At 51.5% G+C, this 21,839-nt stretch overlaps 2 protein-coding genes across 8 annotated transcripts; both read right to left on the reverse strand.

Moving 5' to 3' along the window:
* Positions 1–2,240: 2,240 nt before the first annotated feature.
* Positions 2,241–8,071, reverse strand: NGRN (neugrin, neurite outgrowth associated). Its single transcript, XM_058736561.1, has 3 exons — positions 7,851–8,071; positions 7,376–7,486; positions 2,241–3,315 (listed from the first exon to the last, which is right to left on the reverse strand). The coding sequence occupies exons 1-3, from the start codon at positions 8,012–8,014 to the stop codon at positions 2,712–2,714; spliced, it is 879 nt and encodes a 292-aa protein (XP_058592544.1). The 5' UTR covers positions 8,015–8,071; the 3' UTR covers positions 2,241–2,711.
* A 174-nt stretch (positions 8,072–8,245) lies between these two features.
* Positions 8,246–20,567, reverse strand: TTLL13 (tubulin tyrosine ligase like 13). Of its 7 annotated transcripts, XM_058736541.1 has the most exons (16): positions 20,040–20,224; positions 19,152–19,422; positions 18,755–18,795; positions 17,925–18,043; positions 16,071–16,201; positions 15,684–15,840; positions 14,700–14,843; positions 14,243–14,328; positions 13,711–13,942; positions 13,042–13,226; positions 11,222–11,407; positions 10,737–10,917; positions 10,283–10,462; positions 9,656–9,700; positions 9,382–9,493; positions 8,246–9,021 (listed from the first exon to the last, which is right to left on the reverse strand). In XM_058736541.1, exons 2-16 carry the CDS (start codon positions 19,409–19,411, stop codon positions 8,765–8,767), a joined length of 2,316 nt encoding a protein of 771 aa, XP_058592524.1. In that variant the 5' UTR covers positions 19,412–19,422; positions 20,040–20,224; the 3' UTR covers positions 8,246–8,764. The 7 variants fall into 7 exon arrangements, with proteins under 7 accessions (XP_058592524.1, XP_058592523.1, XP_058592521.1 ...); XM_058736540.1 differs by lacking the exon at positions 20,040–20,224 and adding an exon at positions 20,547–20,567 and having other exon boundaries at positions 9,382–9,700; XM_058736538.1 differs by having other exon boundaries at positions 9,382–9,700.
* Positions 20,568–21,839: the final 1,272 nt, after the last annotated feature.

The raw sequence follows: 21,839 nt of genomic DNA on the forward strand, positions 1-21,839 counted from the left end.
AGACATGCTGACAGAATAAAGCAGGAACCGATCAACTTGGAGAAAGCTTGGGTCTTGTTGTTGGCTGAGGTCTGGATGACAGAGGTAAAAGGCTGGCAGAGGTAAAAGGCAGGGCTTTCTGCCATGGTGGACTGGCTGATCAGTGAGGTTCTCCAACCATTTCTTCATTCACTCAACCCATGTTGAAATCTATGTTAGGAGCTGAAACTACAGCAGTGAACACAGACCGGTCTCGTGCTCCCATGGGGTCTACATTCTAATGGAGGCAAAGTATGTGATGACAGACAGTACAGTAGCAATCCATTTCAAACGGCAGGGAATATTAAACATGGTGATAGAATGTGAACGTGGGGATAGAATGTGAAGGGAGTTGCTTTAGACTGGGTAATCAGGGAAAGCCTAAGAAAGTAACATTCGAGGGGGGCCTGGATGGCTCAGTCAGCTATGCGTCCAACTTCGGCTAGGGTCATGACCTCATGCATCGGGCTCTGTGCTAACAGCTTGGACCTGGAACCTGCTTCAGATTCTGTCTCCCTCTTTCTTTGCCCCCCCCCCCCCCCCCACGCTCTGTCTCCCTCAAATAAGTATTTCTTTAAATGCCAATTTAATCAAATAGCATCTTCCAAGGCACTTGGGTGTCTTAGTCAGTTGAACACCCAACTCTTGATTTTGGCTCAGGTCATGATCCCAGTGTCATGGGATAAAGCCCTGCATTGAGCACAGTGCTTGAGTTTGGAGCTTGCTTGGGATTCTACCTCTCTCCCTTGCTCGCTCTCTAAAATAAAAAATATATTTAAAAACTAGCATCTTCTCGGGGTGCCTGGGTGGCTCAGTCGGTTGAGCGTCTGACTTTGGCTCAGGTCATGATCTCACGGTTTGTGAGTTCGAGCCCCATGTTGGGCTCTGTGCTGACCGCTCAGAGCCTGGAGCCTCTTCAGATTCTGTGTCTCCCTCTCTCTCTGCCCCTCCCCAACTCATGCTCTGTCTCTGTTTCAGAAATAAATGAACATTATAAAAAAAAATTTTTTTTAAGTAGCATCTTCTCTTGAAACTAAAAAGTTCTAAGAGCAAATTACCGTCTGTTTTAATTATAAAAATACTGAGGGGCGCCTGGGTGTCACGATCTCATGGTTGGTGAGTTCGAGCCCCACGGGGCTGTACTGACAGCTCAGAGCCTGGAGCCTGCTTTGAATTCTGTGACTCCCTTTCTCTGCCCCTCCCCCCCCCCCGCACTTTCTCTCTCAAAAATAAACATTAAAAAGATTTTTTTAGTGTATTAATAGGCTAGTGACAGAGCAGTGAGAATAGGACCTTATTTGCCCACTGCTGTATTACCAGAAACTGGATTCTCTTTGATTGGCAGGTGATAGGGCCTTGCTATTTATACTGAACAAATGCCCAAGTTAACAGTAATCAATGATACTGTAATGGCTATTAATGACATTTGAAATAGCAAGGAGATTCACGAACACACTCAATGACAGGTTTGGAAAATCAATTATTTTCATTAAACACCCTGCACTTAAATTCTGAATAACCAGTTTTTGACAGGAAGTTGTTAAAATGAGGCATGGCTGAAAACCGTCATAGGGCTCTTCTGTTGCGTGCACATGTCTCACTCAATTTTCTACTGATAATCACTCTGGTTATAATGAAAGGTCTCTAAAAGATTCGGTAAATTAACAGAAATTATGCCAGGCAGGAATGGATTCCTGGAATTTTAGAAGCCCTGAACTAAAGGTCAGACCTGGGTTCAAGTCCCTGTGCTACTGCTCAGCAGCAGCCATGTGGCCTCGAGCATATCTGAAAATGAGACTGTCCTCTAATCTTTGAAAGGGGCCGATAATCTGCTCTTGCCCCCATCACAGCTCCATCGCAAAAATCTGATGACAACAGTGAAGATGCTATTGAAGCTTGTGAAAGTAGCTAGAGATGATGCCGGAGGCCCGAAAGCCTTCGCCTTTTTTTTTTTTTTCCCATGGATCAAACCCCCCATACCCTAATCTCTTTCAGAGCCCCACCAACAGAAGGAAAGAGGAGCTCCTTTAGACCAGGTGATCCAGCAAAGGTATGATGTCCTAATTTTTAGCTGTCAACATCAATTACTAAGCAGGGTGATCTGCAAAGTGTCCTTTGTTGGGAACTCCTCTGGCCCCATCTCTCTTCTAATGTTTAATGACAAAGGACCTCTGGTCTCTTCGAACCCTCACTTTTCCCACCCCAGAGAGCACCAATCAACACAAACTGCTACATTTTATTTTCTTTTGCACATAAGGAAAACATTCTACTGATAAAGCAGTTCCAGAACTATTAGTGTTCATTAATCAAGAAGTAAATAAGATCAGAAGGCAAACTTTTCATTTTTTCCCAAACATATACTGCAAATTTCACAGAAAAGTTCTAACAACGCATGCAACACGGGCAAAAATGGGGAGTACTGAAGATCCACATGGGTCAGATCAGGAGCAGAGCTCCAGGACACTGGAGTCTACCCAGCCAGTCATTAACCCTGCCCTGCCATACACATTGGCCCTGTGAAGTTCACTGCCCTCTTGTCAGATTCATATCTGAGCAGCTGTTTCCTCCCATGGTCCAGGCTCATCATTTCCTCCCATCCCAAGGTGGATGATCCACACACAAAAGTCCAGGCAGCTCCAAACCTACTCTCCCAGCTGCGTTTCAGGTGGCATCTCCACAACCCAGGCTCCAGCTCAAATTCTGTACAAGAAGTTCCCGTTACTGTCAAAGAACTCTCGCCCCCTCTGGACGACTTTGCTGCTGAAGTTCTGGTCACCTGGGTCCTGCGCCTTCAACTCTTCCAGCTTCCTGGCAGTTGGCAATCCATCACCGTCAGCTCGTCTAGAACCCGCACGATCGCTGGTGGGGCATTTCTGCAGCTCTTGCCCGTGACCTAGATCTGCAAGAGGCACAGAGTGCTCCCGCTGCGGATCCTGGATTCCTTTATCCCCTCCCTTCTGTCTCCTTGGTGTACTGTGAGTGTTCGATTCTATCACTTTCAAAGCTGTGCTGTGACCCCAGCCTTTGAATGAGGTTTCATCTGCTGGCATCAACGAAGAGCCTGACCCAGAGTGGCTCGTGGAGAGCGGCTTCAAGGAATCCTGAGAACCTGGGAGCTGCCTGAACGAGAGGGCGAGCCCAGGTTTCTTAAGGACTTTTTGATCCTGCTTCAGTTTCTGCTCCAATGTGGGTACGAACTTGCTCTTTAAAACCCTCCGGATCACATGAGTGCTGACACCAAAGCCTTCAGCTAATCTGGGAACTGACCAGGACTCTGCAAATTCTTTACGCAAATATCTATGGGAAAAAGAAGCAGGTTTTCAAGTTGTGAAAAAGTCTGCTATCAGAGTACCTAACTGATAATACTAGTTATATTTGTGTGAAAAGAAGAGGGCTTGAAAAAAGCACAAACACAGTCTCTATCTTGTGCCACCAAATGGCTATGTTCCGTTCCCATACACCGACAGCAACACCCAACCACTCTTAGGTCACTTTTATTTCACAAGAACTAAACTCCCAGTGTGTACCAGGCCCCAGCTAGATCCTGGGGATGCATGAATACTGTCCTTCCTTTCAGAGTACATACAATCTAGTGGTGGAGACAGATATATTAACATACAACACTACTGTGGTAAGGCATAGCAGAGAATGCTGTGAGAGCACCCAGAGGACCCAGGAACAGGCTATCACAACATTTGCCGGGTGGCTCAGGAATTGCTTCAGAAGTCCCTCTATGAGGCCTAAAAGGATGAAGAGGAGTAATAAGCTGGCAGAAAGAAAACATCAAAGGTATTTTTTTTTTTTTTTAAACGTTTCTTTTTGAGAGAGAAAGACAGACAGAGCACGAGCAGGGAACGAGTGGGGAAGGGGCAGAGAGAGAGACACAGAATCCAAAGCAGGCTCCATGCTCTGAGCTGTCAGCACAGAGCCTAGCACAGCGCTTGAACTCATGAACCATGAAATCATGACCTGAGCTGAAATCAGACGCTTAACCGACTGAGCCACCCAGGTGCCCCCTCAAAAGTATTTTTTTTTTAAGTCTTATTTATTTAAGTAACCTCTACACCCAATGTGCCGCTTGAACTCACAAACCCTGAAATCAAGAGTCGTACTCTTTTCTGACCAAGCCAGCCAGGCGCCCCTCAAAGGTATTGATGGTAGGTCTCAAGAGCAGCACGTAAAATGCAAAACAGCACATCACCATTGTTGGCAACAGCTCAACTTGTCTAACAGTGAGGCCAGAAGCAAGATGATGTCATGCTTCCAACTCTGAAGTTTATCCCCAAATCAACAGTGAATCAAGGGATTTTTTTTTTTTAAGTGGGTATATTCAAAAATAGCAAGAAGGCGGGGGCACCCGGGTGGCTCAGTCGGTTAAGCGTCCGACTCCTGATTCAGTTCAGGTCATGATCTTGTGGTTCATGGGTTCGAACCCCATGGCAGGCTCTGTGCTGACAGTGCGGAGCCTACTTGGAATTCTCTCTGTCCCCGTCTCTGCCCCTCCCCCGTTTACGCACATGTTCTCTCAAAAATAAATAAATGAACATTAAAAAAAAAAAGAATGAAAAAAAACAGCAAAAGAATTGCCATTCAGGACATCCAAGCTATGGCAAACCACAAGCAGATCCAGGAAGGAGTTTAAGCAGTGGAATGCCATGAGCAGCTTTTCCTTTTTCAGCTCAATCTAGGGGGTAGTTTTCAGTGGCAACACTAGAAATGGAAGGATCAGCCCAGAGGCTTTCATGGTAATCTAGGCAGTCTGAACTGAGGCAGGCGCAATGAAAGCAGAGAAGGAAGAGAGTTGAGGAATATTTTAGGAAGGCCAAACGGAAGAACTTGGTAAGGACTAAATAACTGGAGGTAAAAGTAGGCAGAGATTCCAGATTTCAGTTCGAGTGTTTGGTGGGAACATTCAGGGGTACGGGGAAAACAGGAACAAAGTGAAATTGCCAGGGAACAACAATAAATTCTCTCTTGTTGAGTTTGTGATTATGTTCAGTTTGAAGAACCTACGTGACACTCAAACAGAGATGGGCTAACGCACAGTTGAATATATACAAGTCAAAAGATAAACACAGATGGGAGACGACAGACTTGGAAGTCACAAGCCAAGACCAATGGTGGCTGAAGCCACGCGAGTGGCTGGCTTTAGGCAGGGAAATGTGTGGAGATAAAATGACCAAGGACACAACTCTAAGGGTACCCCAGGAAGGAAATTGAGAAAAGGAGTCCTAGAAAGAGAAGTGAGTAGTACCATGGGTCAAGGGAAGAAAGAATCTCAAGAAAGCAGACTACAGGGTCACACGCTGCAAAAAACGTTAGGGAGGCTAGAGACTGGAATGGCAGGAATGCCTAGCATTAAGGAAGTCACTGATAAGATTTGTGGACAATAGTTTCATTGTTGTAACAAAACAAGAAAGGGTAGGCAGCCAAGGAACAAACGGTGAGGGAGAACCTGAAGTTGACGGTAGGTCTCTGGGGAATTAGATACAGCTAAGACTTAGTGCACACAGAGGATGGGTCCTAGACAAATGAAGGGCTACCACTTCCCCTGGGATGTAAATAAGGGTATTAACATTGAGCAAAGAAAATAAGGAGGAAGACTAAGAAGCTTTAAAGGGCTCTAGGGGTGCCCGGGTGGCTCACTCGAGTAGGCACCCGACTTCACCTCAGGTATGACCTGAGTTCGAGCCCCACATCGGGCTGGCTCTCTGCTGTCAGCACAGATCCTCTGTTGCCCGCCACCTCCCCCTTCAAGCTCTCTCTCTCTCTCTCTCTCAAAAATAAAGAAACATTTAAAGAGCTCTTAATTAATGGCCAATTTTTTCTCTGAAGTAAAAGGACGTTTATTAGCCACAGAAGGGGAGGTGACAGGAAGATTTGGAAGAGCAGTTGTTCCAGAAAGGAAAGGAAGTGGACATGAGAGAAGTGCTACAGGCCCACAAAATCTCCTTGCTCTATAGAATCCCCTTCATTCTAAGTGTCTGTTTCAGAGTCACTCTGATGGGAATGGGAAATGACACACAGCTTACAGAAGGCAACTTAGCAATATTCATCAAAAGGCAAATCCATGTGTCCTTCCACGCAGCAACTCTACTTCTGGGAACGTACACAACGAATACACGTGGAAGGTATGTGGAACGAGGTGTACACGAAGTTACTCATCAGAGTACTATCTGTGATAGCAAGTGAATGCAAACAACCGAAGCACACTTCATAAAAGAATGGTTAACTGAATTATGATCTCCTGGGGCGCCTGGATGCCTCAGCCAGTAGGGCATGCAACTCTTGGTCTCAGGGTCCCGAGTGTGAGCCCTACGTTGGGCACAAAGATTACTTAAAATTAAAAACAAAAATTACGATTTACTATTACTTCTTCAAAAAAGAGCTTTGTCTTCTGAAGAGGAAAGATCTATGAAATATGTGAAAAGGGGCACCTGGCTGGCTGGGCCAATGGATCATGAGACTCTTAAGCTCTGGGTTGTGAGTTAAAGTGCCGTGTTGAGTGTAAAAATTATGTGAAAATAAGATCTTAAAAAAAAAACAAAACCAAAAACTATATGAAAAAAGAAATGTGTAGAAGAGTATTTACAGTATTATACTGTTTGTGCTTAAGAAAATAAAAGTAGGGGCGCCTGGGTGGCTCAGTTGGTTAGGCGACCGACTTTGGCTCAGGTCGTGATCTCATGGTTTGTGAGTTCGAGCCCCATGTTGGGCTCTGTGCTGACAGCTCAGAGCCTGGAGCCTGCTTCGGATTCTGTGTCTCCCCCTCTCTCTGTCCCCTCCCCTGCTCACACTCTGTGCCTCTCTGTCTCTCAATAATAAATAAACGTTAAAAAAAAAATTTTTTTTTAAAACATGCAAAAAAAAAAAAAAGAAAAGAAAAGTTAACAATCTACATTCATAGTCGCTTGGATTTGCTTAAGGAAACCTGGAAAAAGGCACAAAAATTCATTAAAAATAGTCTCACTGAAGACTGGCAGGGATTAAAACTTCTCAATGTGTACAAATAATGTTCTAATTTTGAACTATATGCCACGCATTGTTATTCAAAACAAACTTAAAACTTAAAAAGGGATCTAAGATTTTAATGATATGGGTTTACTCTTCCGAAAAACGTACATAACCTTGTAAGTCCCCATCCCTGACATTAGCTTAAGAACGTCATGACAACTATTTTGAAGTTAAAGGCTGTGAGGTCTACAGCTTACTATTCTAAAATTTCAGCAAAAACGAACCGTGTCCTCATGTTAAAAACTACTAAATTTAGATGACGGGCTTATGGAAATTCATCTATTCTCCTTTTCATTTAGAAAACTTAAAATGATAAAAAGTAAACTATGACAATGATTCTCACCGGATCTGCTCCATCGCTTCCCTCGTCAGGGTCCTGGGCGGGGCACCCGGCGCCTCCATTTGCCTCCGAATTGTCTGGAATCGGGCGGCTTTTTTCTGTTGTTTCAGGGTGCTGGGGGAGAGAACCAATGGCAGAAACCAAGCGTGGGAGCAAAACGGGTAGCTGAAGAGCCTCGCGCTAAATCACAGGCCCAGCCCTCTTCTCTTTGTTTGCAAGGGAAACCAGGCCACGTCTGTAACCTCCCCAGAAATCTAATCCCTAAAACAGCCCGTAAGCATGCCGAACTTTCTAAACGGGTGATGAAACACGTCATTGGTGAAGAAACCTGCCGTCCCAAAGGAGCCGCACACCTGCCCCTGCGCCCCCTGACAACGGGTAAGAAACAAGGGCTGCGGCGGATGCGGCGCTACAACGCCCGGCTCCAAGGGGGCGCGAAGCCCTGCTTCAGGCTGAGGGCCCGGGAAGCAGCCGGTACCTCTCCACCTCCTGCAGCTCCCGCTCCTCCGGCTCCCAGTCGGAATCGGGGTCTGGCTCCCGGCCGAGCGTGCCCGGGTCTACCATCCCCCGGGTCGCGAAACCACAGCGAGCCACGGCAGCACGAGCACGCAAGCCCAGCAAAAGGTTCACAGCGACCGCCATGTCGACAAAAACAGCACGGAACAGTCCGAGAGGGGCAGAGAGACCGGAAATTTGGGGGCGGGGCCGGAAGTGGAAGGACGCGGCGAAAGCCGGGATGGTCGTGCGTGGTTTCCGCTTCCGGCTGAGGGTGCGTTAGCTGGGATTGAACCTGCTTGCGGTTCACCCTTCCGGAGAGGAATAGTGGCGAGCGTTTACCCTGGAACGCAAGGGCCGGAATGAGCTAGAGAACGCTCCTGGAAAACGCCATAAACTTTAATAAAAAGTCGGAGTCATCTGCCAAGAGCCACCCCTCCGCCCCCATGGCTGCCCAGGCCGGCCTGTCTCCGCCACGGCAGGGGGAAGGGCGTCTCCTTGGCGGTCGTCCGATGGCGACTGCCCCGTGCCTTGGGCACTCGGCTCCTCTGGGAAGGGGGCCCCTTGTCGCCAGCATGACCTCCAGCCCCGGGCTGCACCCAGCGTTCAGACCCATCTCCTAGCGATAAATCCAGGCTAAGGTTTGAAGGGCGGAGATGCCGGCCCTGGCTCCTCTTCATCTTTTAGTCTTTACGGATCTGGAAATAGTCTTAGGGTATTGAGGAGTTCTTGATGTCTTTGTGTTTTGCCTTGTTCAAGCAGGGTTCCTGGCCAGGACTTTTCAAACTGAAGCCTGGTGGCAGTCTTTCATTTAGCGAAGATTGAAGGCCCTCTGCGCCTTCGGAAACTTGAGGGGGTTCTCCAGGAGAGGTGGAGTGCTGGGCTTCCGTCCTGCATTTACCGGTGGTGGCTGATGTCAAGGAGTGGAGTGGTATGCTGCATCAGGGGCGTAGAGGCAGGGCAGAGAGTGAGATCCTGGGCCTTGGGTGCACTGTGTTGGGTGTCTACCACCGAGGGCAAGGTGCAGTGAGTCCATGAGCTACTTGCCACTCTTTCTGGTTGCAGAAGATAGCCCTGCTTTGGGGTTAAAGAAGATGGCACTGATCCTGCCAGGGCTGTGTTTATGGCTTCTAGCCTTCTGCTGGCTTGGCCTTCTGCAGTGGAAACATGGGTCCCCCTGAGTTGGTATTCACAGGAGATTCACTCCCTCTTTACCAACTGTCACCCAATTACCAACACAGAAGAATGGCATCCCTTGCTTCCCTCCAGCATCTTTGCCACACTGTATCGTAATTGTTTACTTGTCTGTTTCCCTGTTGTGTTTGTTGAGTGCTAGGACTGTACTGCCATTTCTCCCAGGGTCCAGTATGTAGAGGAGGTAATGGGTCCACTACCCATCCCATTCCCACACTGGTGGAAGTGCCCTGTGGTGTTTTGGGACTGTCCCAGCTGTAATGTTTGCCAGTGGGAATTTACACAAGTCAGAGTGACCAGAGCTAGTTTTGCGTACTTACGGCTACTGAGCCTGACTCTGGCACTGGGAAAACAGTGCCTTCCCGATGCTTTCATTGACAACGAAGAGGGGCCATTGGCTGCTCGATCTCCTATCCAGCTGAAGTTCTTGGGCTGTAGATGGCACCAGGAATGATGTGGAATTGCAGCATTCATGCTTGGCTGTGGCCCTAAGATCCTGGGGATCAATTCGTGGGGCGGAACTGGATGCAGGAAGTGAGGAGGGCCCTGCTCTTTGGTGGCCCCTCTCAGGAGGACCAGTGGGACCAGACTCACAGATTGCAGTTCTTGACTGCCCAGCCCGTCCTGGTGAAATCTAGGCTAGAGGAGAAGAGCAGCCCCTTACCACACTTCTTGTGAGGCTGGATGGACTGGAGGAAGAAAATAGGTAACCGAAACGTCTCTTCTAGGCCGTGGCCCCTATTTAACCAGTTACTCCTTGGGGGCTCAGCAAAAACAAGACCCAACAGGCTTGACACCTGCCCAGGGAACAGTGAATGCGGCAGCTGTTCTCTTGGCCCAAGTCTGTTTGCTTATCTCCCGTTAGAGCCACGGCACTGGCAGGGCTAGAGAGAGATTACACAGAAGCCACTGAGGGTGGTGGCCTTCTTATTCGTCAGGCATGAGTTTGGGGTTATTGCAAGGCTGGAATAAAGAGAACACATCTCTTGCGAGTAGGTCAGGAGCTGCACTTTGCCGGATGTCATTACTAAACACCAGGGAGCGTGGGAGCAAATGCAAAAGCAACCAAGAGACCCCTTCCCAGCGCCCAGCAGGAGCTGCTCTCCCAGGCTCCGTGCCTGCCAGACACCATCACGTTAGCCTTCTGGGCCGCGGCCACCCCTGTGTGCCGGTGCAGCCCTTGTTCCCTGGTTCTGCGAGATGCTGCGCAGGGACCCTCACCCGATACTCGTGAAGCCTTCTGTGGCCCCGGTGGCTGGGGTGCAGCATGTGGCTGAGTTGCTCTATGATACCGAGGCTTCGGATGAGATTCTCCCTTTGTAGCAGGGCCTTCATCCGCTCCAGCTCCTCCTCTTCCACGATTTCTTGAGGATGCATGGTATCCACGTGTACGGGGAGCAGCTGTGAGGTACGTGAGGGCTGAACGCAAGATCTCCGAGAGCGAGTCCCAAACCATCGACGACGATGGCTGCGGGACTCCTGCCTGCTCTGCCTCTGTGCATTCCCTGACCCTAGTGGAAGGTCCCCTTTGCTGTCCATTCTCTTCCCCACCCCCAGCCCCCGTTCTGCGAGGTCAGATCCAACGTATTCATTAGGAACTCCTCTCCCTCTCCCTCCCTTCTCTAGACCCAACCTATTTCCTGTTGAAAGGCAAGAGCTACCAAACCCCGGACACCTCTTTCTCCCGGTTCCGGTTCCTGTAAGCCAAGTGGGCGGGAAGTCCCCGGAGCCCGGCCCTGCATCGGCTCTTCTCTCCCGCTGATTCACCCTGGTTCTGGTCCCGGCTCTCCTTCCGCCTCTTACTTCCTGAGGTCTCCTGCTGTTCCTGCTTAAGGCGGATCTCTTCCAGTTGCTGTCTGACAAGACACAGCAGCTTCAGACACTGGAGAGATTATGTTGGGGGGAAGCAGGGTGAGGGGAAGTGGGGATGGGGGAGTGGGAAATCAGATCTGTCTGGGAGGCAGACAAGAGAAGAATGAGGGGGGAAATGGGAAACCTCCTATATGGAGTTACTGAGTCCGAAAGAATTTATGACTCCATTCCTCTTGGCTCAAGTGTCTGGCTTCCTCTCTACCCTGCTGGTGAGCAGTTCAGCTTCAGGATATGCGCCCCTTCCCCACCCCCCCCCAAGTGGACAGAGGACAAGGCAAGGCAAAGTACCTGGCACACTCCTCTCTAGCCTTGGAAGCAGCAGTCTCCTGGAAGAGGGAGCCGTTGTGCTTGAAGAAGGGTGCGTACTTGTCCATGTTAGGCCCGGGATAGATCCGCCGGTACCCCCCGAGGTGGGAGTCCTCATGGCGCTCCTGGTCCAGTATCGCTGCGTGCGACAGTTCAGTTTGTTCTCGCCTAGGGAAACCAAGCTCCAGAGTGAGTCGGGAGGGCTCTGAGAATGTTCAGTGGGGAAAAGAAGGCCGGCCAAGGCTTTGAGAACCTTCTGCTAGCTTCACGGCCTTTCTGGCCTCTGCCCATGTAGTGAGGGCTGCGAAGGCCCTCTGGCCAATCCTGCTTGTGTGTAGCCACGGAAATCTGGGCTTGACGTCCAGAAATCTGGTTTTCATCTTAAGTGCAAGCTAGCACTCCAAGTTCTCACAGTCTTTTAGGTTTCTGATCATAGAGTAATCTATGTTAATTACAGAAAAATGTAGAAGAGCAAAAAGAAGATAAAACCTCCCATAACCTTACTGTGCAATTAGCATATTGGTCTTGAGCATGAACTCAGGGGCGGGACCCCCGAGTCTGAATCCTGGCTTTGCCACCGACTACCTTCCTTTCTTGTTTCTGACAAAAATGGGATCATACAACCTTGCTAAATGGCTTCCTAGTAGTCACGTGGTTCTGTGATTGTACTTTCATTTATTAAGTCCAGTAGTTGTGAACCCTTTTCCCCACTGAAAGACATCACTCATCATATAATAGGCACATGTGCAGCCCCACTGTGGGAAGAGCCAGCGTATTTCCAGTAACAGTCCTGCTTCCCCTCCATTCACACATGAGAGCGCCTACTATGTGCCAGGCCCTCAGGATATCCTAGCAAACCAAATACACACGGGCCTGCATATCACAACCCAGGTGGGGAAGAGCACTGTAATAGGAATGCTTCCAATTCCACTCCATTTGTATGTGTTATTAACATTAATTTAGTATCGGCAGCAAATCACCGTGTTGGTAACCCATCTTATAATTAAAACAACAGTGGGTGAAAGATGCTGATTTAAATAACCTCTTGTTGTTGCATGACTAGACTGACTAGACTGTTTTCTGTTTCATTATTATAACCTGTCTAGAGGACCTTTGTTAAAAACAAAAACAAGGGGCCTCTGGGTGGTTCAGCTGGTCGAGCGCCCGACTTCCACGCAGGTCGTGATCTCGTGGTTCGTGGGTTAGAGCCTCACATCCTTGCTGACAGCAGCGAGCCCACTTTGGATCCTCTGTCTCCCCCCCACCCCCCCCCCGCGCTGCCCCGTCTGCCCCTCCCCCGCTCACACTCTGTCTCTCTCGCTCTCAGAAATAAACATTAAAAAACAAAACCAAAAACAAACAGCCAATCAAACCGCAAAGAGCTTCTTATGAGCTAATAGAAAATAGCTCTAAGCCGTGTTGCTACACGTGGTAGAGAGAGTGTGAAAGTTACACTACTGTCTAGGTAGGTAAAGGGAGAAAAACATCTGTATAAGTTATTTCTACAGGTATATATTATACGCACACCTATGTATGTATGTGTGCATTAACTGCTAAAGCATACACATGGCATAGGTTGGCTCCTCCGGGGGAAACTGAGTAGCCGGAGAACAGGAAGGGATTCTTCACAGGATCTTTTGAATTTCCAACATGGTATCTGTGATACGTAATGCGTCATCTACGCCAAAAAACCCACAATTGTGCTTCACAGCTAATCATTACGCCCAGACTCTCTTTGCCACCTACAGGAGCACTTTTCCCGTCAGGAAAGTAATGACAAAGAAGACAGACACGTGGCCCACCTGGCTTCTCGTGGCTGCTGGTGGCACTGGAAAAGCCGCTCCTTGACTCGCCGCTTATCCTCCTCTATCACCTTCCTTTTGTCACAGCCCCGGAGGTTGACAAGGGTCATGGCATCACACAGAAGTGCGTCCTTCACTTCGCGATCAAGGTGGGAGTCAGTGGTGAAGCTTGGGGAGTGGTTTACCTGCCAGGAGGAGTCATCATCCCACCCTTCCTACACTGCCTGAGCACGTGTGGCCTCGGGCAGGCCGGACTGGACAGTCCAGGCAAGACATCCCCCTCCAGAGGCCTCGGCCGCGGAGGCTGGATGTTCTGACTTCCAAGGCCACGGGACCCCGCCACAGAGATCCCTCCAGTACACAGGCTGCTGAGAGCAAACCAGACAGCCTGACTCTACAGATACAGTGTCCCTAAAGACAAAAAGATTCCATGGGGGAACACTTGGGATCCAAATCCTGGATCCCTATGGTGGAGGCCAGAGATCACTAGGCTTGGACTCAGCAGGTCAAGAGTGTAGACACCTACTGCCTTCTGCCATTCCTACCCACCCCAGGGCCGCCACGTCCCCCATTCTCTGTTCCACCACCTGACTGCACTCCTAGCCCAGGCGTCCTGCTCAGGGAGGCCTCAGGCCCCGGGTTTTGCAAAGCCCAGAAGATCATCCTCACCTCCAGCAGCCAGGGTTTCAGCTTGTGGTCCAGCAAGATGTCAAAACCAAGGATCTCAAAACAGGCACATGTACCTCCGTTCAGATAGTGGGGGAAACAGGTTCGGTAGTTGTGGCGAAGAACAGAATGGGCTGAGATGATGGTTTTGACGATGATGTCCTCGATGTGCCCCCACAGCTCTCGGGGGTCGTAGCCGTGTTCTTGCAGCCAGGCGTTGAGCGTCGACAGCTTCCTGTGAGGCCCAGTGCTCAGAGGAGGACCAGTTTCTACACCACTGGGGCCAGGCCGAGGGCAAGAGGCTCCCTATGGCTAACCCTAATTCTGTGCCTAGATTTCTTACACTTCAAAGGGCTTCTGGCAGCTTGGAGCCCGGCTTGGTCCTCAGGGTGGGGGCAGGGCTGCATTTAGAGGTCAAGCACAGGACAGGGGTCTGTGAAGGTGGTTGTCCCGAGCGATCGGCCTCCCAAGAGCCACCTCAGTTTCAGGGGCTACTGAGACTATAAGGCTAAGGCACAACCAGAGCCGGGAGTACCTTTTACTGCCCGCAGCGTCGTCTCGGACAAAGTTCTCGTTGTGTTTGTTGATGGCATAGTTGGTCAGATGCATGCAGACATCATCCTGGGAAGAGAGTGGCCCCGTGGCGCTCAGACTGCTTCCCCGAAGCACTCCTCTCCAGCCCTTCCTTGCCTTTTCTACGACCTTCCCCTCCCCGGGACAAGGGCTCCTCGGCGGGCCCTCTTCACCTAAGAACTGTCCTGTGAGCTCCTGGGGAAGGGGGTGGGCTGGCGTCCTCCAGGGAGGACCTTTCAGCGGTCACCACCCACCGAATGCTCTCCTCCCAGCCACGGGGTTAGGGTGCTCGCTGGTTCCATTGCTTGTTCATGGGTGACGACAACAAGCCTTTCTACCTGGTCCGCCACAGAACCTCAGCACTCAGGAGAAGAGGGCGCCGCCCTGTCCCCTCCCAGGGCCACCGTCTGGCCCCTTACCAGGTTGCTGTTGTTGGGCTCCGCGTAGGGCATCGTGGCAAAGCGGGCCAGGCCCTCCTCGTACATGAAAATCCGAAGAGGGTCGCAGGAGGTGATGAGGACATAGATTCGCATATCGAACTTGAAGCCGTCAATGAGGAAGGGCTGAAAGCACGCAAACCCGCTGGGGAAGAATACTTCTGAAGCGCTCATTCTATACCACACGTTGTTTGAAGTGTTTCGGATGCACAACCGGTTTGATTGTCGTAATAACCATATACAGCATAAAGTAGTCACTGTTATTTTTCCCATTCAACAAATGATGACATTGAGTCACGGAAAGGGTAAGAAATTGCCCAAGATTTGGGGCACCTGGGTGGCTCAGTCCTTTAAGCGACTGACTCCTGGTTTGGGCTCAGGTCATGATCTCGCGGTTTGTGAGTTCGAGCCCCAAATCGGCTCTGCACCGGGGGCAGAGAGCCTGCTTGGGACCTCTGTCTCTGTCTCTGTCTCTCTCTCTGCTCCTCCCCCACTCATGCTCACTCTCTCCCTCCCTCTCCCTCAAAATAAGTAAACTTAAAAAAAAAAAAAAAAAAAAAGAGGGGCGCCTGGATGGCTCAGTCCATTGAGCATCCAACTTCAGCTCAGGTCGTGATTTCATGGTTCATGGGTTCGAGCCCCGCATCTAGCTCTGTGCAGTTGGCTCGGAGCCTGGAGCCTGCTTCAGATTCTGTGTCTCCCTCTCTGCCCCCGCCCCTCGCGCTCTGTCTCTCTCTGTCTCTCTCTCAAAAATAAACATTAAAGAAATTTAAAAAAAAAAAAAATTGTCCAAGATCACATATGTAAGAAGTGGAAAAACTCAGATTCAGACCGAGGCAGGCTGGCTCTGAACCACGGCTCTGATAAGAGGAAATAGGAAGGAGGAGCCAAAGCCTGGCTTCCCCCTCTGGCTGTGGGAGAGATGAGGCCGGGGCAGGGCCCTGGCGGTCCGGAGGCGCCCTTCACCTTGGAGATGTACTGCTGGCAGATCATGTGCTCTCCTGGCTTGATCTCCCGGGGACTTCGGGTGATGACGATCCCGCGTCCCTGACAGCCGCTGTCCGGCTTGCAGATATAAGTGCGGGTTTTTCGCTGACGACCGTAGGACTGGAAGTCCCCGTAGCTGTGTGCAGAGGGGGGCCGGTCAGAAGGTTTCTGCGCGTGGCAGCTGTCCCAGGGCCCCAGTGGGGTTCTGCTCTCCTGTCCGTGCTCTTCCCGGAGCGTCAGTCTCCCACCTGCTTTTCTGTGACCAGCTGAAACCTTCTAGGTGACAAGGCCAGAGCCTGGAGGGAAGTGAGATGGCGAAACCTTTCCTCCCCCAGCACATCAGCCCCGGGGGCCAGGCTCACTCACTCTGCAGGGAGGCACCAGGTGCGGGGGAAGATGTTGTACTCCGTGGGATAGAGTTTCTGCATGCGGTTGAGGTTCCGAGCCAGCAGATCTTTGCGGCAGATTTCCGTCATGCCAGGGAAGTGGTTGATTTTCTGTAACAGAGCCAGGTGGTGACCTACCCCCACGAGCAGAGTGAGTGGCAGCCCCTGGGGTCTGGGGCACACCAGGAGGACCGGGAAGGTCAAGGCAGAAGTCACAGAGGAGGAAAACACTATACCTAATACGCTAAGGGAGAAAAGGAAGGTTCCCTAAGGCAGGTGAGAACCTCCTCCTTGGCCTCTCCCAAAACACATGTCCACACTGAGGTCGGGAGACGAGGGGCAGTGAGAAGGACTCGCCAGGACTTCGGGTCTTCTAGCCACCTTCTAACATGCCCCAGGCCACCAGCAACTAGTCCTGTAAGGATAACTGGGGCATGGGAGCATAAGCCAACGAGAAACCATTTTCCAAGAGAGAAAAGGAAATCGAGAATGAGTCCCAGGGAGCGCTGGGTCATGGCGCCCCCAGGGTAGGACGTCTCCGGGGTGACCTGCGGGAACTCCGGTGCTGGGAGGCAGAATCTCCCATAGGTTCTGGGCTCTCTCACTGGCTTTACCACACCCTAGCTGCATGAACCTAGTACTTCTGAGCCTTGGTGTCCTCTTAACAAGAGAGTATCTGCCACTCGGCGTTCTTTTTGAGGATTTAATTGCGGTAAGAACATAAAAGCAGATAACACAGGGTCTGACGTACAGTAAGCCCTCAATGAACGCTGTTAACTGTGCCTGTTTTTTTTTTTTTTTTTTTTCAACGTTTTTTATTTATTTTTGGGACAGAGAGAGACAGAGCATGAACAGGGGAGGTGCAGAGAGAGGGAGACACAGAATCGGAAACAGGCTCCAGGCTCCGAGCCATCAGCCCAGAGCCTGACGCGGGGCTCAAACTCACGGACCGCGAGATCGTGACCTGGCTGAAGTCGGACGCTTAACCGACTGCGCCACCCAGGCGCCCCAACTGTGCCTGTTTTACAGCCGCCACCTGCATGTCCCTTTTTTTTTTTAAATATTTATTTTTAAGAGAGAGACAGAGATGAGTGGGGTGGGGGTGCAAAGAGAGAGGGGGAGAACATAGAGTCTGAAGTAGGCTCCAGGCTCTGAGCTGTCGGCACAGAGCCCGACGCGGGGTTTGAACTCAGGGACCACGAGATCATGACCTGAGCCGAAGTCGGACGCTTCACCGACTGAGTCACCCAGGCACCCCTCTTTTTTTTTAATGTTTATTTATTTATTTTGAGAGAGAACGAGAGTGAGAATGGGGAGGGGCAGAGAGAGAGAGAGAGAGGAAGAGAGAGAATCCCAAGCACAGAGCCCAACACGGGGCTCAACCCCACGAACGAGGAGATCACAACCTGGGCCAAAATCAAGAGTTGGATGCTCAAGTGACTGAGCCACCCAGACGCCCCACGCCGACTCTCAATGGATGCGGATGCGGGACTAAGCTGTTTAGAAGCCGGCTCACTCAGCTGCCCCTGGGGTTAGTGCTGAAGCTGCCTTCCAGCCTTCCCCTCAGGTGGGCTCACTGGCCCTGGAGGGGGTCAGCTGGGCACAGATGCTTCCAGGCGAGCAGTGCCCAGCATATACCTCCTTCCTATGATAGAAGTTCCAGGAACCCAAGAGGAGAGTTTTTCCAGTGGAGCAGAAGCCCCTAGCCGCGGCCTTTCCTGCTCTGCCCAGAGGGACAACTACAAAGGGTGTGGGGTTGGGCGTCTGAGCAGAAGGGCGGGAGTAACCATTCAGGGCCGCAGCCCCTTGGGGCTCTTGGGTCAGGAGATGGTACCTGAAACCTCTTCATGTCCATGACTCGTTCAAGTGAGACAGAGCAGTCCGTCCAGTACACAGTCCACTCTTCATCCTCCCCCACCTCCTTTAGGCCACACATTTGAGCTGCCCGACGCACTGTGGAGAGACGGAGGTCAGCGGGGCCAGCCTGGCCACTGGCAGTGAGCCTCGGGAGGGCAGCTGGCTCGGGTAACTTGACCAGAGGGTGGACGGGAGATGAGGTGGTTCTTACCTCCGCTCCGCAGTTTAATTACCATGTGACAATTCCAAGTTCATGAAGCTGTCAAGGCCCTTCCAAAATCTGTGATGGAGAAAACTAGAGCCTGGCTCTCTACTCCCATCAACCCTCTCTCTCAATTAAGATGGTTTCTGACCTGCAGAGCTGACCCTCTCTCCGTAGGGGTCACATCTCACACTGTGGGTGGCCCCTTGCATAGATGACGGTGGAGATAAGAGGAGATAGAGAGATGGCTGACCCAGCTGGTGATTTTTTTCTTTTAATTCCGCCCCCCCCCCCCCCCCAAATCTTCCTTGGAAAAAAACTCTATTAGCCTGTTCTCTTCTCAACTCTGGTAAAATCTGGGAAGGGTGGGGGCAATGGTGACTTCCGGTCACTTTTTTTTTCTTGTTAGCTAACTGGAGATTCCCACCCTAACCCCAAGACGAACTGGAACAGAGATGTCTCAGCTGCTAGTAGCTCAGCCCAGGCTGTAGGCCAGCCTAACGAGATCCAGGGGCTGGGAGCCCGACTGGGGGACCGTTCCCAGAGTCGAAGCTGCAGGTGCCCTCTTATGCGCAGTGTTGTGAGTGAGTGAACCGGGTGCTTACCGCTCTCGTACTTGCAGTTGGTCAGGTTGATGGCCAGGGGTCTGGAATGAAGGAACAGTAGAAATCAGGCAGAGTGGGATGAAGGACAGACCCTGGGCTGCCAGGCACCCGGAGGAAGAGACACCCAGCACATCTACAATGCAGTTCGTTTTCTCTAAAAGCCACAGAAGACCAGGATGATAGAGACATGTTAAGTCTGCAAACCCAGCCAGCTCAAATGGTTCTGGATTTTGTGTTTTTCTCGTTCCAGAAGGTTAATGATTTTCCTGTATTCCCTATCCTCTTTCGCAGATTAAAGGGAAGACCCCAACTGCTGAAGGGAGGCTGGGGGTGACTCTCTTCTGGAGCCAGGCAGGTGGCGGGGGGTGGAGGGGGGTGTCGTCCAGGGACCCGTTACCTGTGTTTCCGCCTTCTCTTTCTCCTCCTAACTTCTAAGTCATCTGAGTCAGTTGGGGCTATGATTTTCTTTGGAATCTTCTTGGCTACAACAGATAAGGGAACTCCATCCCCAAATTCCTTATAGTCAGCCTTTGGAAGTTCCTGCTGAGAAGAGTTCGAGGGGATGGTAGCTTCCTCTTTAACACATTCCTCCCCAGAGTCCTCTTCTTCAACGTAGTCTTCCTCTGATTCACTGGTCTTACAGGTATCTGGCTCCATCCTCTTAGATTCTGAGGGGAGGGGGTGAGAGTGAAATATATGTCAGAACTTCCTTCCTCCAGGCCGTGCAGGAGTCACAAAAAGCCCCTTCGTGTTATAAGGGAACATCGCTGCCCCTTCAGAACAGGACAATCCCAGTGCAGAATGCGATGTGTTCCTAGTAGGTAATGGAGGCTTGGGGTGGGGGTGGGGATGGGGGAATGCCTGTGAGATGTTGGATTCCCCGACAAGCCCTGATCATCCAAGATCACTACTCCATACAACACGTTGGGTTGCAAGTAGAAGCTGGACAGAGCTGGCAGGGATCATGACCATGGCTTTTTTATTTCTGGGAAGGGGGATGGCTGGGCCCTGGAGCGGACCTTCAATTTTAAAATAGAGCTAAAAACCAAAGGTCCCCTAAGCCGGCCCTTTCCATGTTCCTTGACTCGGTTTCTCCATGTGTACACACTGGGGCCAGGCCCTCGATGGCTAAGTCCCCTCCCTTGGGCTCTGACGGCGGAGCGGGAGCCCCTGGCGGACACCGCCCACCCGGGGTTTCGAGGACAGCGGAGGGGCTGCCGGGTCCACCCCTAGCTGCAAGAGGCTGGACTCAGCTGGTCGCTCGTGTCAGCCCTTCGCGCGACACCTGCTCCTTCCCGGGCGTCGCTGGGCCTCCGGGACCGCCTCCTTGCTCCACGGGACTGGCAGCCTCCGCCGATCGCGAGGGGGAGCCCGCTCCCCTCCCACCCCGGGGTTCGCTCCTAGCTGGGAGATCCCGGCGGCGGCGGCAGCGGCGCCTCCTGGAGCTAGCCGGCGGCCGCCGCCGCCGTCGCCATGGACACGGGGGCGGTCCCCATTGGAGCGGCGTTCTGGGGGCGGGGCCTTCCCGGGAACCACACCCACTTGGGCGCCCGCCGAGGCCATCTTGCTCCCGCGCGCTGAAGGCCTGTCGCCGGCCCTGGCGGGCGAGGTGCGGGCCGCCTGCGGCCTCGGGTGGGGGGGGCCCGGCCTCCGCGGCCGCCGACGGGGCGCATCGGCTGGGACGTGGAGTCCTTCCGCTTTCGCGCCGATTGACGCGCGCCTCACCCCAGGCTATCTCGAGCCCGCGGGCCGAGCCCGGAGCTTGGTTTAACTCTGTGCTCGGGAAAAGTACCTGCTGGCCTTCCCTGAGCTTTAGTAAGCGTGTGTCGCGCCGTCCCCGCCCACCGGAGGGGCGGCCGTGCTCAGTGCCCACCCTGGCGGGCTGAGCCAGCCCCGCCGAGTGACAGAACGGCCTCCTCCTCGTAGCGCTCCTTCACTGCTCTTCCTGGCGTCCTCACGCTGACTTCTGCTCGCCACCCCCACCGAACCCAGTCCAACTTGTCACTGTAAGGCTGTCCCGTGTGCCTAAATCTGGGGGACACTTCAGTCTCCTTCCCTTAGAGAGACGTGGACATTTTCTGAATGACACATTTCTTGCTGTTCCTTCAGCACAGAATATTCTATTACTCCCTTCTTGAAATGATTTGGAGGCTCTTGGCTTCCAGGACTATCATTTTTTCTCATTCTTTCCAAATATTTAGCGTTCCAGGCACTATTCTAGGACTTGAACGTGTCTTGCCTGAATTGCCACCAGGCAGCACCTTTTCTTTTTCTTTTTTTTGAGAAAGTATCAGAGAAGGGACAGAGAGAGGGAGACACAAATCCCAAACGGCTTCTCACTGCCAGTGCAGAACCCCACGCGGGGCTCAAACTCATGAACTGAGATCACGACCTGAGGGGGAGATCAAGAATCCATGCTCAAGGGACTGACCAACCACGCAGCAACCTCTTTTTTTTTTTTTTTTTTAATTTTTTTTTCAACATTTTTTTATTTATTTTTGGGACAGAGAGAGACAGAGCATGAACGGGGGAGGGGCAGAGAGAGAGGGAGACACAGAATCGGAAACAGGCTCCAGGCTCCGAGCCATCAGCCCAGAGCCTGACGCGGGGCTCGAACTCACGGACCGTGAGATCGTGACCTGGCTGAAGTCGGACGCTTAACCGACTGCGCCACCCAGGCGCCCCACGCAGCAACCTCTTAATCAGATTCCCAATTGTTCTCCACCCCCCCCACCCCCCGCCACCCCGCATCCATCCGTTCCAGCTTAAGTGTTCTTGCTAAAATGCAAATTTGTTACTCCCCAGTTTAAAACTCTTCAAGGTTTCCCATTAGATCAAATCCCCAACCCCTTCATTACACAGGTCATGAAAAAACAAGCAGAGGTGGAAGTCCTGGGCTGGACCATCCCTTCCTATCTATGGTGCGCACAAAGCCCAGGGCCGAGTACAAAGTGGCCCCTAAGTGTTCCACACTTAAGCTGAGAAAAAGCTTCTAAGTCCCTTCCCTGACAATTCATGAACTCCATAAAACAGCTGAGAAGTACCGCCATAAAGAAACCTGTTTGACTTTCTCCCCCCTTCTCAA

The sequence above is a fragment of the Neofelis nebulosa genome, chromosome 7 (assembly GCF_028018385.1).
Source record: "Neofelis nebulosa isolate mNeoNeb1 chromosome 7, mNeoNeb1.pri, whole genome shotgun sequence".
NCBI lineage: Eukaryota > Metazoa > Chordata > Mammalia > Carnivora > Felidae > Neofelis > Neofelis nebulosa.

What these genes read in the sequence shown, in the direction of transcription:
- TTLL13 (XM_058736540.1), bottom strand. Translation starts at nt 19,411, where the DNA reads ATGGAGCCAGATACCTGTAAGACCAGTGAATCAGAGGAAGACTACGTT. An exon ending in CAACTGCAAGTACGAGAGCG is followed by an intron (nt 18,044 to 18,754) that starts GTAAGCACCCGG and finishes GTCTCTCCACAG; the next exon opens with TGCGTCGGGCAGCTCAAATG. An exon ending in GAAGGCTTCACGAGTATCGG is followed by an intron (nt 9,701 to 10,282) that starts GTGAGGGTCCCT and finishes CTTCTCCTCTAG; the next exon opens with CCTAGATTTCACCAGGACGG.
- NGRN (XM_058736561.1), bottom strand. Translation starts at nt 8,014, where the DNA reads ATGGCGGTCGCTGTGAACCTTTTGCTGGGCTTGCGTGCTCGTGCTGCC. An exon ending in GAGCTGCAGGAGGTGGAGAG is followed by an intron (nt 7,487 to 7,850) that starts GTACCGGCTGCT and finishes TCTCTCCCCCAG; the next exon opens with CACCCTGAAACAACAGAAAA. An exon ending in GAAGCGATGGAGCAGATCCG is followed by an intron (nt 3,316 to 7,375) that starts GTGAGAATCATT and finishes TTTTTCCCATAG; the next exon opens with ATATTTGCGTAAAGAATTTG.